Raw genomic sequence first — 14151 nt, 5'->3', positions numbered from 1 at the left:
ACCTGGATAAAGGTGCAGGTGTGTGTGCATTGACCAACAGTTTTCCCAAACACAAGAACCACATCCTAAAACTAATTAAAGTATTCACCATGATGGGTTTCTATATGATCTTTTGTGTTTGGATCGGTTGGGTTTTTTCCCCCGGCAGTCCATCTTTGTTGGTAGAAACAATAACAAAACTTAAAAAGTCCAACTGTACACATAAAATCCTGTGTGCAAACCAGTTTACTGATTGACAGACAAATAATTCTCAGGAGCTGGAAATCAGAGGATGGGTTACCCTTTCAGGAATGGGTAGTATAACTAACTAAATGGCTGCATTCAAAAAAAATGTCTTATAAGCAGACGGACAAGCTAAACCTAAACTATAAAAAAAAATGGTCCAAGTACTTAACCTGTTTGGAAATATGTGAGAAATATGCTGATTGTGACAATGTAAATGTGATGTGTTATAAGAATACATTTTATTTCATTTTAGTTAGTTAGTTTTCTCATCACTATATACTGAAGGATGTTTTAATTGTATTTAATTATAGCCAATCTGTGACCTTTAAAGCCTTAGTCAGGGACTAGTTTGGGATGGGTTTGTCAATGGGGCAAAATGTTGATTCTGTACAGAGTTACCATCAATTCTGAAATTTGCCTGAGAATCAATAAAACGGTTAATCACTAAAAAAGGACCAAATGTGCCATGGAGAAAAGCTGAAATGTGCTAAAAAAAACTCATTTCATTATGTTAGAGAAAAGGATTTTGTGTGTAATAATACATAGACCTACTTTTCACAATAACAGACAAAAACAGAAACCAAACAAAGAAACAAACAACGTAGATACTACACACAAGTAAACAAAAGAGAAAGAATAATTCAGGTTTCCTCCAGATATCTCATAAGACTTCCTTAGAAAGACAAAAAACTAATTATTAACAACTTCACATCTCTTTGGCAGATATAATTGTGTTTGTCTTGAGAATATGTTCAAATACTTTTTAATTAAACTAAGGCACAACACATTAAAAACATCAAAAAATAAATAAATAAAAATAAAATCTCACAGACAGAAATGTTATTAACAGGCACAAACCTCACTTAAGAAACCTCGCTTTTTTCTTAATGTTTTAATGAATTAAAAGATAAACTAATTCTAAAAGGTGTTTAAAATAGGAACTAATGTGACGAGAAAGAAATACAAAATTATAGGGCTGTACAATTTTGGTCAAAAAAATTTAATTTTTCTGATTAAAAAAACACTTTTGTGATTATATATTAATACGAAAACAACAACAATAATTTTTATTTATTAGAATCAAACTAAAAGAAATATTACTACTGTAATTTCATTGCAATTCCATTATTTCACTGTAAAATGATAGTTCAACTGTAAAATTGCAATACCAATATTGCTGAGCACTTCATAAGCAGATTTTGAGATTTTTGGTCCATATATTCTCAAAACTTTATAAGCAAACCAATGCAGAGATGAGTTGGCATGGAGCAGCATTTACTGTGTGAACTGAGCCGCTCAAAAACACAGAAAACACTGGATCCTGAGTAACTCATGTGTAGAAGAACACAGTGCAGCATTTCACTATGAAACGCAGTGCATGTATTTGATAATCACACTAAACCAATTTTGGTCTGATTTTGATTTTGATTAATCATGCAGCCCTACTAAATTAAGGGTCGTAATGGCTTGATAAAAGGTCAAAGGTTAACAAAAGAAAAAAAATCAAAAACAGATAGAAGCAGTTACAGACAGATAAATCACTGCACACTAACACACAAACTCAGGCATGTAGTGTTGCGCGCACACACGTTCACACACGCGCAAAGGACATGCAGTGTTGGGTTACCCAGAGCAGCCAAGTCACTGGCAGAGTTAGTAAAATCATCCTCCATTAGACTTGAAGACGACAGTTCCTCCTCAGGGTTAGTATGAGTGATATCATCAGCACGAGACGCCGCTGCCTCAATATCACTCCTGCTCTCCTCATCCTCACCCTCCACACTCATCCCATCCACCACGTCTGCGAGCAAACAAACAAACAAACAGGGACGCCCAAAAAAAAAGAGAAGAGGAAAGAGACAGAGGAGGTTAGTGAAGCGTTGAGTGTTAGTTCAGTATTCCAGCGGGAAAGGAAACTTTGCATCAGAGTCAGAAGAGCATTTGTTTAGACCCATTTAGACGTTCAAACAGTATTTCCTTAACAAAAAAGTTTGCTGCTGTCACGTTGGGGGTGTGCGTGTGTTTGAGCTGAGAGAAATCAGGCAGATGGCTGAGAGTGTCTGGCAGAGAGCTGAGCTTTATGTGTGTGTGTGTTGCATGGCAGATTTGGCCTTGACGGCAAAATCTCCTCCAGAGTTCCTCTTCCGCATCCACAGATCTGAATCCCACAGAGCCCTTGACAATACACACTCAATCCAAACACATCGATCTCATTCAGTTATATGGTAACCAGAGCAGAGCCGCACACACACACACACACACACACACGTGTCAGTTCGAAATAAGAGACAAAACAAAGAGGGGGTGTTCTAATTGCAATTTTACTGATAAATGTAAAAAAATATTGTGCTATTTAAAATGCAATTAAAAAAAAAACGGTAACACTTTATTTTAGGGTGTCTTAACTAGTTGCTTATTAGCAGTAATTAAGCACATATTAATGCCTTGTTCTACATGAACTTATTCTACATCCATAATAATCCTACCCAATACCTAAACTTAACAACCACCTTACTAACTATTAATAAGCAGCAAATTAGGAATTTATTGAGGGAAAAGTCGTAGATAATGGTGAATAAGTGTTCCCTAGTCTAAAGTGTTACCAAAAAAAACTCCTGGAGTTGGTTGCATAAACAACACCACATTAAGACTGTCTTGAGAACTAGTTTGAATAACTAGCAGATAACCAAGTGTTTATCAGTCTTACTTTTTAGATCAATCAACATTTTTATGTAACTGACTTAAAAAAATTAATTAATAAATTGCAGAATAAAAATGAGGTGTCTAACTTTCAAGACTAGTCTAAGCAGTTTATGCAAATGGCCACAGGTGTGCTGCGCTTGTTTGTACAGCTGCACAATGTGTCTCAATTTTGTTTTTATATATCAATACAACTATAAAATAATAACAATAATAATTGTATGATCATTATTATAAATATTGGTAACACTTTAATATAGGGACCAATTCTCACTATTAACTAGTTGCTTATTAGCATGCATATTACTAGCATACTGGCTGTTTATTAGTACTTATAAACCTACACCATTCCTAAACTTAACAACTACTGTACCTTAATAACTATTAATAAGCAACAAATTAGGAGTTTGTTCAGGGAAAACTCTTAGTTAATAATGAATGTGTGTTCCCTAAGGTAAAGTGTTACCAAAATATTGGTAACACTTTATTTTAGGGTCTCTTAACTAGTTGCTTATTAGCATGCATATAACTAGAATATTAGCCACTTATTAGTAGTAATTAAGCACATATTAATGGCTTATTCTACATGACCTTATTCTAAATCCCTAATCCTACCCAATACCTAAACTTAACAACTACCTTATTAACTATTAATAAGCAGCAAATTAGTAATAGGGAAAAGTCAATAAAGTCAGTTAATAGTGAATAAGTGTGCCCTATTCTAAAGTGTTACCAAAATATTAAACTAAGAAATATTACTTTTGTAATATTTCACTATAAAATAAAAAATAGAGTATTTAAGAAAATCAATGTAGTTATTATATTGTACAGTATGACCGTAAAATTACAACAAATTATTTTCAATACCATTTAATTTCTTCATTTTCAACTGTTAAACCATTCAGTTTTTATTTTCCGACAAAAACTTTCAGCTGAAAAAAAAAAAACCAGCATGATGTATGATTTTTATACAGTGCGTGTTGTCTATCCCTCACAGTCTCATTTTCATCTGTGTTAAATGAAATATGACGTCTAAACTGATTAAGGTCTATATGTTATACAAGTTGTTCATGTACAAAACAACAGTTTCTCAAGCATAAAACAATAGTGCTGTGCTTTACTCTGAAACACACACTGCATGTATTTATGTAATTAAATCATACTCTTTGCAATTTGAAAACCACATTTCAGTTTTATTTCGATTACTCATGCAGCCCTATAGCAAAATGCCACATGACGTCCCTAGAGAAACGCCTCAACAACCAGAGAAAAAGAGCAAAAGAAAGAGTATGATTTTTTTCTTTCTCCTCAATGATTTTTAAAAAATGTACTTTCATTGATACGGTGACACATACACAGGGCAGTGCTAAGCTAATTAACAGAATGCATGCTGCTGGAGTTGGTGAAAGTTTTGCTGGCAAATGTTTTGCTCTACTCAGCTCGAGCTCTATCAGAATTAGAGGTGAGTGTTTGTGTGTGTAAGTGTGTGTATGTGTGTGTGTTGGTGGGATTATGCGTTCTGCACGATAGGCCTTGTGCATCAAGCCTATAGCATTTCCCTCCAACCTGATTTTTAATGAGTTCTACAATTAGCAGAGTTCAACAGCCTGAAAGGCCAAATAAACCATTTTTTCACTGTCTTTCTTCCTCTCCCTCCCTCTGACCCGTTTTTCCTTCGCTCTGTCCATACACAGGTTTGTCCGTCTCTGCGGGCCACGAGAGGTGTTCTGCAGCATTTCTGAGCCACGGTAAACGCGTGATTGCAGAGGAGGGAACACTATTAGGCGGACAGGGAGAGGATGAAGAGAAAATGGAGGGCGTCAAAGAGTGCGAGATGAAAGAGATAAAAGGAGAGGAATATTGTGTCTCCCCTTGAGCTGTGAAATGGTACACACGGACATGAGCCGGCACAGAATTAGGCACAGCGGCTAGCCCGCTATGTTAACACCTCACGTATTAAACAAAACCTTGACGCGCCGCTAACACCCCTCTCGCTCGGTGTGCACGCGCACTTTTAATTATACGCAGCGGCTAGCCACATCGCTAACACCCCTTGGCGTAAACACGTTTAATAACACGCCACAGCTGCCCGCTATGCTAATGCCTCACTGTTTCCGCACGGGCCTCCCAGCGGTTAGGGCTACAGTAACGTGTCGTCTCATTGTCCTGTAATGTGAAATAAAAGGAGAAATGGTGGCTGATGATAACGCGGGACGCGGCGGGAAAGCAGAGCTGAAGGAGACGCAGTCTATAGGAGTCCTCCATGGACAATGAGACGCTGATTACCCGGCATGGGTGTGTTACAATGACGGTGATGATGATTTGGGCCGTGTGGACTGGTGTGTATGTGTGCGTGTTGGGGCATAGGGCAACATTGGCTGTCGCCAGAGTTTTCTTGATGCATTTCCGAAGGATTATGTGGGAAGCGACTGCCTGAACAAATGGAAGTGAAGCCCTCTGTGAACACCTCAAATTAGAGTTCAGAGTATGTGGGTGTGTTGGTGTGTTTCTTAATGTAATGCTCCTTTGGGCCTTGAAAGCAGACGTGTTGGTTGCCATTATGAAGTGAGCAACAAAATCGCTTTTTAAGGGCTGAAAGCCACTAATGGACACACACACACACGCACCTACGGCCTGCTCTTAATGGACACAAGCGCACACACACACACACAAACACTGAAGCTTCATGAACAAATTAAATCTCAATCTCTCAAAATAAATCGAATTAAATAAATAAGCCAAACACTAGTACTTGGCCTTAATGTTCTGAACATTAACAATCAGACTGTCCTTGGGGAGCCTTTAATGTCTGACAATGACAGAAAATATGTGCAAATTCAGCGTCTAAATCAGTGTTTGGCATTAGCATGCCAAGTTAACAATGCAATACCCTACTTAAGGGTTAGATCACCAAAGAATTTAAATTCTGTTTAGTGTTATTGCAAGCTAAAACTATTAAAAATAATTTTAGTTCATTTAAATAAAGCTGAAATACAATTAGATAGATGTAAATATAGGATTAAAAAAAGCTAAAAACCTTAAGTGAAATAAGTTAAGTTGAAGTATTAAAATTACTAAAACAAAAATAAACCAAAGCTAAATATATATATTTAAAAAAAATACAAATGTAAACTAATAAGACACCTAATAAAAACAAACTAAAAGTCAAAAAACAGAAAATGTAATACTGAAAATGCTAGTAGCCGATTCTGTATATAAATAATACTAAAATAATACCCTCATGTTGTTCCAAACTTGTATGACTTTATTTCTTCTGTGGAACACAAGGGAAGACATTTTGAAGAACGTCTCAGTGTTTTTTGTCGGTATAATGAAAGTTAACAGGGTCCAAATGGGGTGTTGTTGACCCCATTTACTTTCATTGTGTGGACAACAGTCGAAACTTTTTTTCAAAATATCTTCTTTTGTGCTTTGCGAAAGAAATCGTTTCACAGGTTTGGAACGACATGAAATTATGAATATTCATTTTTGGGTGAACTATGCTTTTAAGCCTCAAAATGTACACAGCACACACAAACATTGGGAAAAATGTGCATATTGGGTGAAACATCCTATGCTTTTAGGCTCTAAATGAATTATAATCAACGTTCTCTTGCTTCATACCATCTCCCAACAAGCATGATGCATTGTATTATGGAATTACCTTATTTATGAAGGATGTGAAGCTGCATTTAGACTTTTGTCAAAGCAAGGTATGTACCCTTGGGAGCATGTCTACATAGGCATCTCAGTATGTTTAGGAACAGAGCTTTTGTCTGTGGTATTTCAAAGTGAATGCATGTAGATTTGCGTGAGCGTTCGCATGCTTATGAGAAAATGTGCATGCATGTGTTTATGCATTGTGAGTGTATGTGCGTGTTCGGCCTATAAAAGCCCCCCTGCACTCACCTCCAGCTGTCTTTGACCTTCCTTTTAAGTTGTTCCCAGCTGCACTACAGGAAATAGAGGTGGAGTCAGTATAGAGAGGCAGTTCAGCCATCTTTACTCCAGATCGAGCCTCCGCTATCAGCTGCCTGGCTCTCTCTCGCAGCTGCCTGCGCCGTTCTTCATCACGCTCCTGACACACACACACACACACACAGAAGCAGAGGGAGAGGGGGGTTATTGAACGGGTGCCATCTCAAGTAATTGACAGAAATGCCATTTTCACTCCTCTCTCTCCCATCAGATCAGACTGATAGCAGCTTTTTTTACCAGTCAGGATGGAGGGTCTCTGGCACAGAGGGAGAGCGAGAGAGATTCACTGCATGGTTTATTTGTCATTGATTCTGTATAGGTCCAGACATAATAAACCTGAGACATATGCTGGTGTGTCATTTTTTTGGCCTGACTGTATGTTTAAGAGTGTTCTGTGTGCATCAACAAGAGGTAGAGACAGAAATGTATGCATCAACTTCTTACACATGAATGGACAGATGAGGAAACAGTGACTGGGAAATGTTACTCGATCCAAACTTGAATTACATTTAATTGCAACATCTAATCACTAGACCAAACGCCTGACATGCAAAACATTTTTAATAAAAAAAAGAATACTGCTAATTAATAACACATTATTGAAATTAGACATGTAGTTCCAACTACACAACTTTGTGAAGCTGTTCGCAAATATTTGTTGGAACTATTATTTTGAGAAACACTGATTCATTGAACTATGTTGGTTATGACAGAATTAGTGACCAGACCTGACAATTAAGACAGGTCTGCTTAGCATGATGGGTAGCCTGGCCCCACAGACAGCCACATGAACACACACACATGCACATATTTTCAAGGTGGTAACAGGTTTCTGGAGCAGAAGAGCAGAGAGTGAATTAGCCCAACTGGTTACAAAAGTGTTAAGTTAATTAACCCCATTTCACCTGTTTCTGTGGACACGGTTTGTCTGAAGCCATTGTTCAGAAGGACAATAAGCAGAGAGATGCAGATGAGGGAATCCCAGGAGCACTTTTCGGGGGTCCAGCCCGGGGGCCCTTGAGTCTCAGGGTAATTTGAACATGCAAGACAAAGCTAAGGCCAGGTTACATCTGAAAACACAGGAGCGCTCCTGCCAAAGCTGAATTGGGCACGTTTAGTATGAGTGTGTGTCTGCTATGTTCTCGCAAAATGAATACATCTGCTCTAATTGGAGGATGACTTGGAATAGCCAATGATATGAAAGCGAATAAATTAAGCAATCAACAAAAACAAACAGAACCACATGTTTCTGTGAGCGTGTCTACATCTACTGTATAAAAATGTGTTTCATTTCAGCTGTGAGGCTTTTGCCCTGTGCTCCTTGTACAATTTAACGTAATATAATTGTCATTCTTTCTGCAGCTGAAGTCTAAAACGCCAAATGATCTGCTCAACCTTGCAGGTATCATCACACACAACCTTCGACACGCTGTTTTACATACAGCGATTCAGGGCTAGGCTAGCCATTAGCACAGAAAATGAGATTCCTTGTGTGTGTGCACCCAAAGGGCAGGATTACCACCAGGCCCAGTGTAAACTGCTTTTAGGCAACTCTGGAAATGTTCTGTAATACTGTAGTCAAGGAAAATTAACAAGAGATGAAGAATAGCAGCAGACAGAGGAAAGGGAATATGCATCAATCCACACAGACTGTGCTGGAACATTTAACAGAAGCTTGAATTGGGCAAATCTGTAAAGGGGCAGACAGACTCTTTATGAAGTTGGAAATGCATGGTATACCTGGAATAAATGCTGATTTACACTAAATGGATGATAACACTGATGGTGAAAAAAGGACAGACAAATTTCCAAAAAATAAAAAATAAAAAAACTTTTCAAATTGTATTACATTTCCATTAAAGGGGTCAATATGATGCGATTTCTTTGGAGTGTTACAAGCTGTTTGTGCATAGATCAGATCCCTGAAGTTGCAAAGACTAAAGTCTCAAAACCAAAGAAGTTAACACTCAACCACGCCCCCCTAAAACGGCTCATTCAAACACATGTCTACGTCACGGTGTGAGGAGATTTGCAAAACACCGCCCAAAAGTTTACACAAAGAAAGGCGGCGGGATTTTTATTCTCGCTGTAGTATTGTTGCTGCCCCCTGCACCATGTCCTGGAGACACTGTGTTTCGTTCCAAAAGAGGACACAACTAGAAATCAGTGATTAAGTTGTATTTACAACACCGTTCCAGAACAGTTCAACCCAAATATTAGAGTGTGTGCAGCGCATTTTACTATTTCCTGAACTTGGGAGTAGCCTGCCAGCTATGCTCAAAGGCTGTTTCTATAAAGTGGGGCAATTCCAACTTTGCAAGGACAGTCTGGCACTTCTGACTCACAGTCTGCAAGTATGTTTTCATATTTAAAGAATTTGCCACTGACTATTCAAACGGGAGTTTTGAGCAGTGTAGAGTAGTGCTTGTTGTTTGTCGTTTCTCCGATCACAAATGCAGACATGGTAATGCGATGCAATGCGACGTGTAAAAAGACAGTATAAGTCATTATAATCGGTAATTATGTCCCCACTGGATGCAACAAATGCCTCGTTTATAATGGGTTTTATTGTTTTTGTGTCGTCGCGCCGGGACACAGCATCACAATACGGTAAGGGGCGTAACATTTCCGTCTCACGCTTGAGGTATTCGACCAATCACAACGCACTGGATAGCTGGCCAATAAGAGCACACCTCGCTTCTCAGAACGATGAGCTTTGTAAAAATTTGCGTTTCAGAAAGGCGGGGCTTAGAGGAGCAAAAATAATGTACAGTATGTGGAAAATAATGTGTTTTTTGAACCTTAAACTGCAAAAACACATTGCATTACACCATATACACAAAATAATGTTCTTTTTAGCAACGTCACATGACCCCTTTAAAATTTCAGGCCTGTACTTTCATCATATTTCACACACAAAAACTAATTTAATTGGACTGGACTGAAAAAACTGGAAAACTTTAGAGTAAGGTTTTGGATGTATATTAATTAATATAATAACATAAAATAACATTAAGCAATACTTTTTATAAGACTTACTAAACTAAATTATTGTTAATTTCTGCATGTATTTCTATTTTTATACAATTTAAATGTATAAATAACATTAAACTAGACTAATAAATGCTGTAAAAAACAATATATTAATTTCTGCAAAATATTTAATTACTATTAAAGTAGTAAAAAGCAATCTAACTGATTATTGCAATATAACATTACAAAATTAACAATTGTTGAAGAATTTTACATTATTTTAATGTCATTTATTGTGATTTGTATTAATGTTTAAAAAAAAAATCTTGCCACTAAAGCACTGAAAATCTGAGACACTGAAAGGGACAGTTATGAAAGTCAAAATGCTTGGATGAAAACAATCGCTGAGAGATACAACTGGACTCTCTAAATGAATCGGCCTTGCACACTGTGCAGAATAACCACTGTGGAACGATCCATTTCTACAGCAGCAATGAGGTGTGAAACTGTCTGTCCTCTTATGAAGAGATTTCTTTAATGACTCTCTCTTCAAATGGACTTCAAGTGGCTCTTCTTCAGCTACACTGAAGCTTGACCGTTCAGTCTGGACTCTCCAACTGGGCTGTGCTTGGAGTGAGAGAAAGAGGAAGAAAAAGGAAGAGGAAGAGAGGGGAGAGAGATCAGTGGCCCATCCAACCTCCCAGCTGCAGATCTCCAAGGATAATGAGGGGATCCACAAGAACGAGTGAAGAAAAAGAAAGAAAAACATCAGGGGTGGCAGAAACGATGACAAAGTCATAGTTAAAGGTGGAGAAGAAAGCATGGTGTGTGGGAAGACTTCACTCCATCTTTTGGGAAGTAAAAAGGGAGGGAGAGAGGTGCAAAAGCAGATAATGGAGGGCTGTCGCTCTCATTCTGGACAGGAGATCCAGGGAGAGAGGGGGTGGGCGGCAGAGCTGAGCCCCAGACAGAAGCACTCACAGTGGGCATGGGGTCCGGGTGGCTGCCCCAGTCTGGCTGCTCTTTTGGAGGGGGCTGGAGGGTGGGTGGGGCTGCGAGGGTGCAGCGAGCCATGGAAGGAGTCGCTCGGCTGGGCACACACACAGGCTCAGGGCCCTGGCGCTAACACAGCCGTGCCAGCCAGCCAGAGACGGTGCCAGCCAGTGAAGCACAAACAGATATATTTGTCATGACACACTGAGTGTGCAGAGAAGGGGAGGGCCACGTGCGCGCACACACAGCACAAGCAAGCAGTGTAGAAGAAGAGAGGGTTTGGATCTTTAGTCCATCCAAAAAAGACACACACACAAACGTGCGTACAGATGGGAATCATTAGTAATTTATCAATTATGGTTCTGATTCTATTAATGATTCTTCTTAATTTTGAGGAAAAAGAATGGAATATGATCGGAAAACAATTCTTTTAATTGTTTTAATTTTACGTGTTTTATTTTAAATTTATTTAGACAATAAAGTATAGATTTTTTTTTTATTTTTTTTTTTTTATATCAGCCATTTATCTATCGGCCATTAAAAGTAATTATTAGCTTCTCTTAAATGTATGTATAACTCTTTATTCTATTTATTTTCTTTATCTTTATTTAATTGCTTTAGATTTACATAAATAATTGTAAATAAAAAATACAATACATTATATATAATACAATATATACATAAATTCTATTGTAATATAGAAAATCATACGCTTACAGGTGTGTTTGCAGACTTTTCAAACTGCAATGATTCACCTGAAAGTTGATTGCTGACAGAAAATAAGACAATGGCGTGAAAACCAACAAGGCTGTGATGATGTCACCAGCTATAATTAAGAACCGGTTTTTGATTCCCAACTCTACTTGCCTATGAACTCTTCCAAACGGTAGACAAATAACCAAACCCAAATATTCCGCGCATTTACAAAAGCAATCAAATATGAACGCAACGTTTGAAACACGCTCAAGAAAATGAAAACACTGCCACGTCTCGGGCTCATCAACCCTCTCTCTCCGTCCTTCAGAAAGTGACCTGTGAAATAAAGAGACTTCCTTGTCCTCTTCACCTCCCTCTCTCTGCACTGTCTATCAAACCCTCCTCTCTTTTATTCTTCCTTCTCTCCCATTTCTGTCCTCTTTAAATGGAAAATACAGATCGTCTATGATCTGTCCCCTGGCTTCGTGGTCTGTAATGAGAAAACTTCACCTTGTGTCCCCGGCCATTCTAAAGGAAGCATTCGGCTGCTCCCGTTCACAAATCCAATTATATGTAGTCGAGAGAGAGAGAGAGAAAGAAAGAGTGCGAGCGTACAGAAGGGGAAGCGTTGGGCGGACGAACGGGGCAGCTTTTCCACTGTAATGTGGCCTCTGCTTGGTGTTGAGGTGTCAACTTAAAATGCAAGTAGTTGAGCATCAGCTAATCCTACAGCAGCCTGCTTTAGCCCCCAGCCAAACGAGAGTGAGAGAGAGCAAGCGCGAGAGAGAGATGCCACCGTGGCCTTATCGCTGGGCTGCAGATGTGGTTCCTGGATCAATGCACATACACCACGATCAATGCATTTGATAAAGAATTAAGAAGAAAACTGTACATGCTATCAAAGGCCGTTGTACATGGCATAATTATGCTTCTGCATGTGTGTAGATGATACTGGTGCGGTGCGAGGGCGAACAGATAAATAGAGAGATAAGAGATAGATGTCTTGCGGGCTACACAGCCTGCCCTTAGCACCCGGCTCACACACACAAAAAAAAACCCTGTCAAACAGTTACCAACCCATTTTGCAGGATGGAAGGATAAAGGCTGTTGGCCAGGTTTGTCCCTCAGAAAGACATCTGGCATTTAACGTACAAGCATATGCACAACTCATGAGGGCATCTGAGACATTCCCATCATGCTTATTGTGGGCATGAACAAAAATGACAATGTCAAATGAGGAATTACTACCAAACAAAACATGCTTATTTCAATTTACGACTTCAGAGTGATTTACGACTCGCCAGAGGCAAGAGGTTACAGAGATGGAGGGAGAGCTGTGTGTCAATACTACTCACACACACACACTGATGAATGTGGGCAGTTGGAAAGACAAACCCTTGATGCGGGTGAAAGAGTAGTAGATGAACAGGTTGAGCAGGCGCTTTGTGTGAGAGTAGGAAGAAAACTTTGTCCTTTACATGACAACATAATTACCCGGCAGAAAGAGCCATTCACTGCAAGCTGTCCTTAACCGAGTACAAACAACACACACCTGCTTCAGTCAACATGAAAGCCAGGTCGCTTCCGTAATGTGACGTGTTTCCGAGTGAAAGAAGATAATTAGTGAGAAAAAATATAAGGCGGATTGAGAGATGAGGGGAGGGGCTTGGTGACATCAACTGAAATGCTGTTGAAGAGGACGAGTAATTTATGATATTTCTTACTTTGTTTAATGTTCACCAATGAATTGTTCACAATAACAACTGTAACAAGTATTAAAGTGAACATTAAATTCTTTTTTTGTTATTCTAAAAACATCTGTCTTTATAGCCTGCAATCAGAATATAATAGTTTGCTCTTCCTCTAAAATGACTTAGATTTTTTTTCTGCTGACATCACTTGAAAGTAATATTGTGAAATATTGCAACTTCAAATGAACATTTTCTGTTTTAATATATTTTAAAATGTAATGGCAAAATTGAATTTTCAGCAGCCATTACTCTAGTCTTCATTGTCACAAGAATCTTCAGAAATACTTCTAATATACTGATTTAGTGCACAAGAAATATTTTTATTATTAATGTTGAAAACAGTTGTGCAGATTTCAATTTTGGTGGAAACTGTGATTTATTTATTTTTTTTTAAATCACCATTTTTTGATGACTAGAAAGTTCAAAAGAACAGCATTTATTTGCAAAAGAATTTAATGCATCCTTCATGAATTTAAATATTTTATTTCAACACTCTTTAATATTAAACAAATGGTTAACCAACTAGTTGTGCATTGTTTTAGCAAACTCTTATTCGCCCTGGCTCCATTCTGGTATGTAACGCCCACTTTTCACCATCCAATCAGTTTCTAAATAAACAAAATCAAGCCCAAAAATCAAGAATAAAATTTTCACTACATCAGTGAATATCCAGTTCTGCTCAGAAATACATCCGATTATGGATGTAAAACAGGTTGCAGACAGCAATGCACATTCAAGAAAGTAAATAAGGTCAATTTTTAAATTTAATTGTTCACTTTAAAAAGTTTGATCTCTTTCATTATTTAGCAAGACTTGGAGCATGACCATTAAAAAT

The 14151-nt window shown here is 38.2% G+C and overlaps 1 protein-coding gene across 6 annotated transcripts in view; it reads right to left on the bottom strand.

Moving 5' to 3' along the window:
* The window catches only part of ehbp1 (EH domain binding protein 1), a 142556-nt gene that overhangs the window by 35554 nt on the left and 92851 nt on the right, over positions 1-14151 (bottom strand). For 4 of the 6 annotated variants that reach the window (XM_058750157.1, XM_058750158.1, XM_058750159.1 and 1 more), the window contains 2 exons: positions 6835-7003; positions 1853-2026 (listed from right to left, as the gene is read on the bottom strand). In XM_058750157.1, the coding sequence (XP_058606140.1) occupies positions 1853-2026; positions 6835-7003 (343 nt within the window). The remainder of the gene's footprint in view (positions 1-1852; positions 2027-6834; positions 7004-14151) is intronic. The other 2 variants (XM_058750160.1, XM_058750161.1) reach the window with 1 other exon arrangement.

The sequence above is a fragment of the Onychostoma macrolepis genome, chromosome 17 (genome assembly GCF_012432095.1).
Source record: "Onychostoma macrolepis isolate SWU-2019 chromosome 17, ASM1243209v1, whole genome shotgun sequence".
NCBI lineage: Eukaryota > Metazoa > Chordata > Actinopteri > Cypriniformes > Cyprinidae > Onychostoma > Onychostoma macrolepis.
Note: the sequence above shows the minus strand (reverse complement) of the source record. Positions and strands in the feature narration are given on the sequence as shown.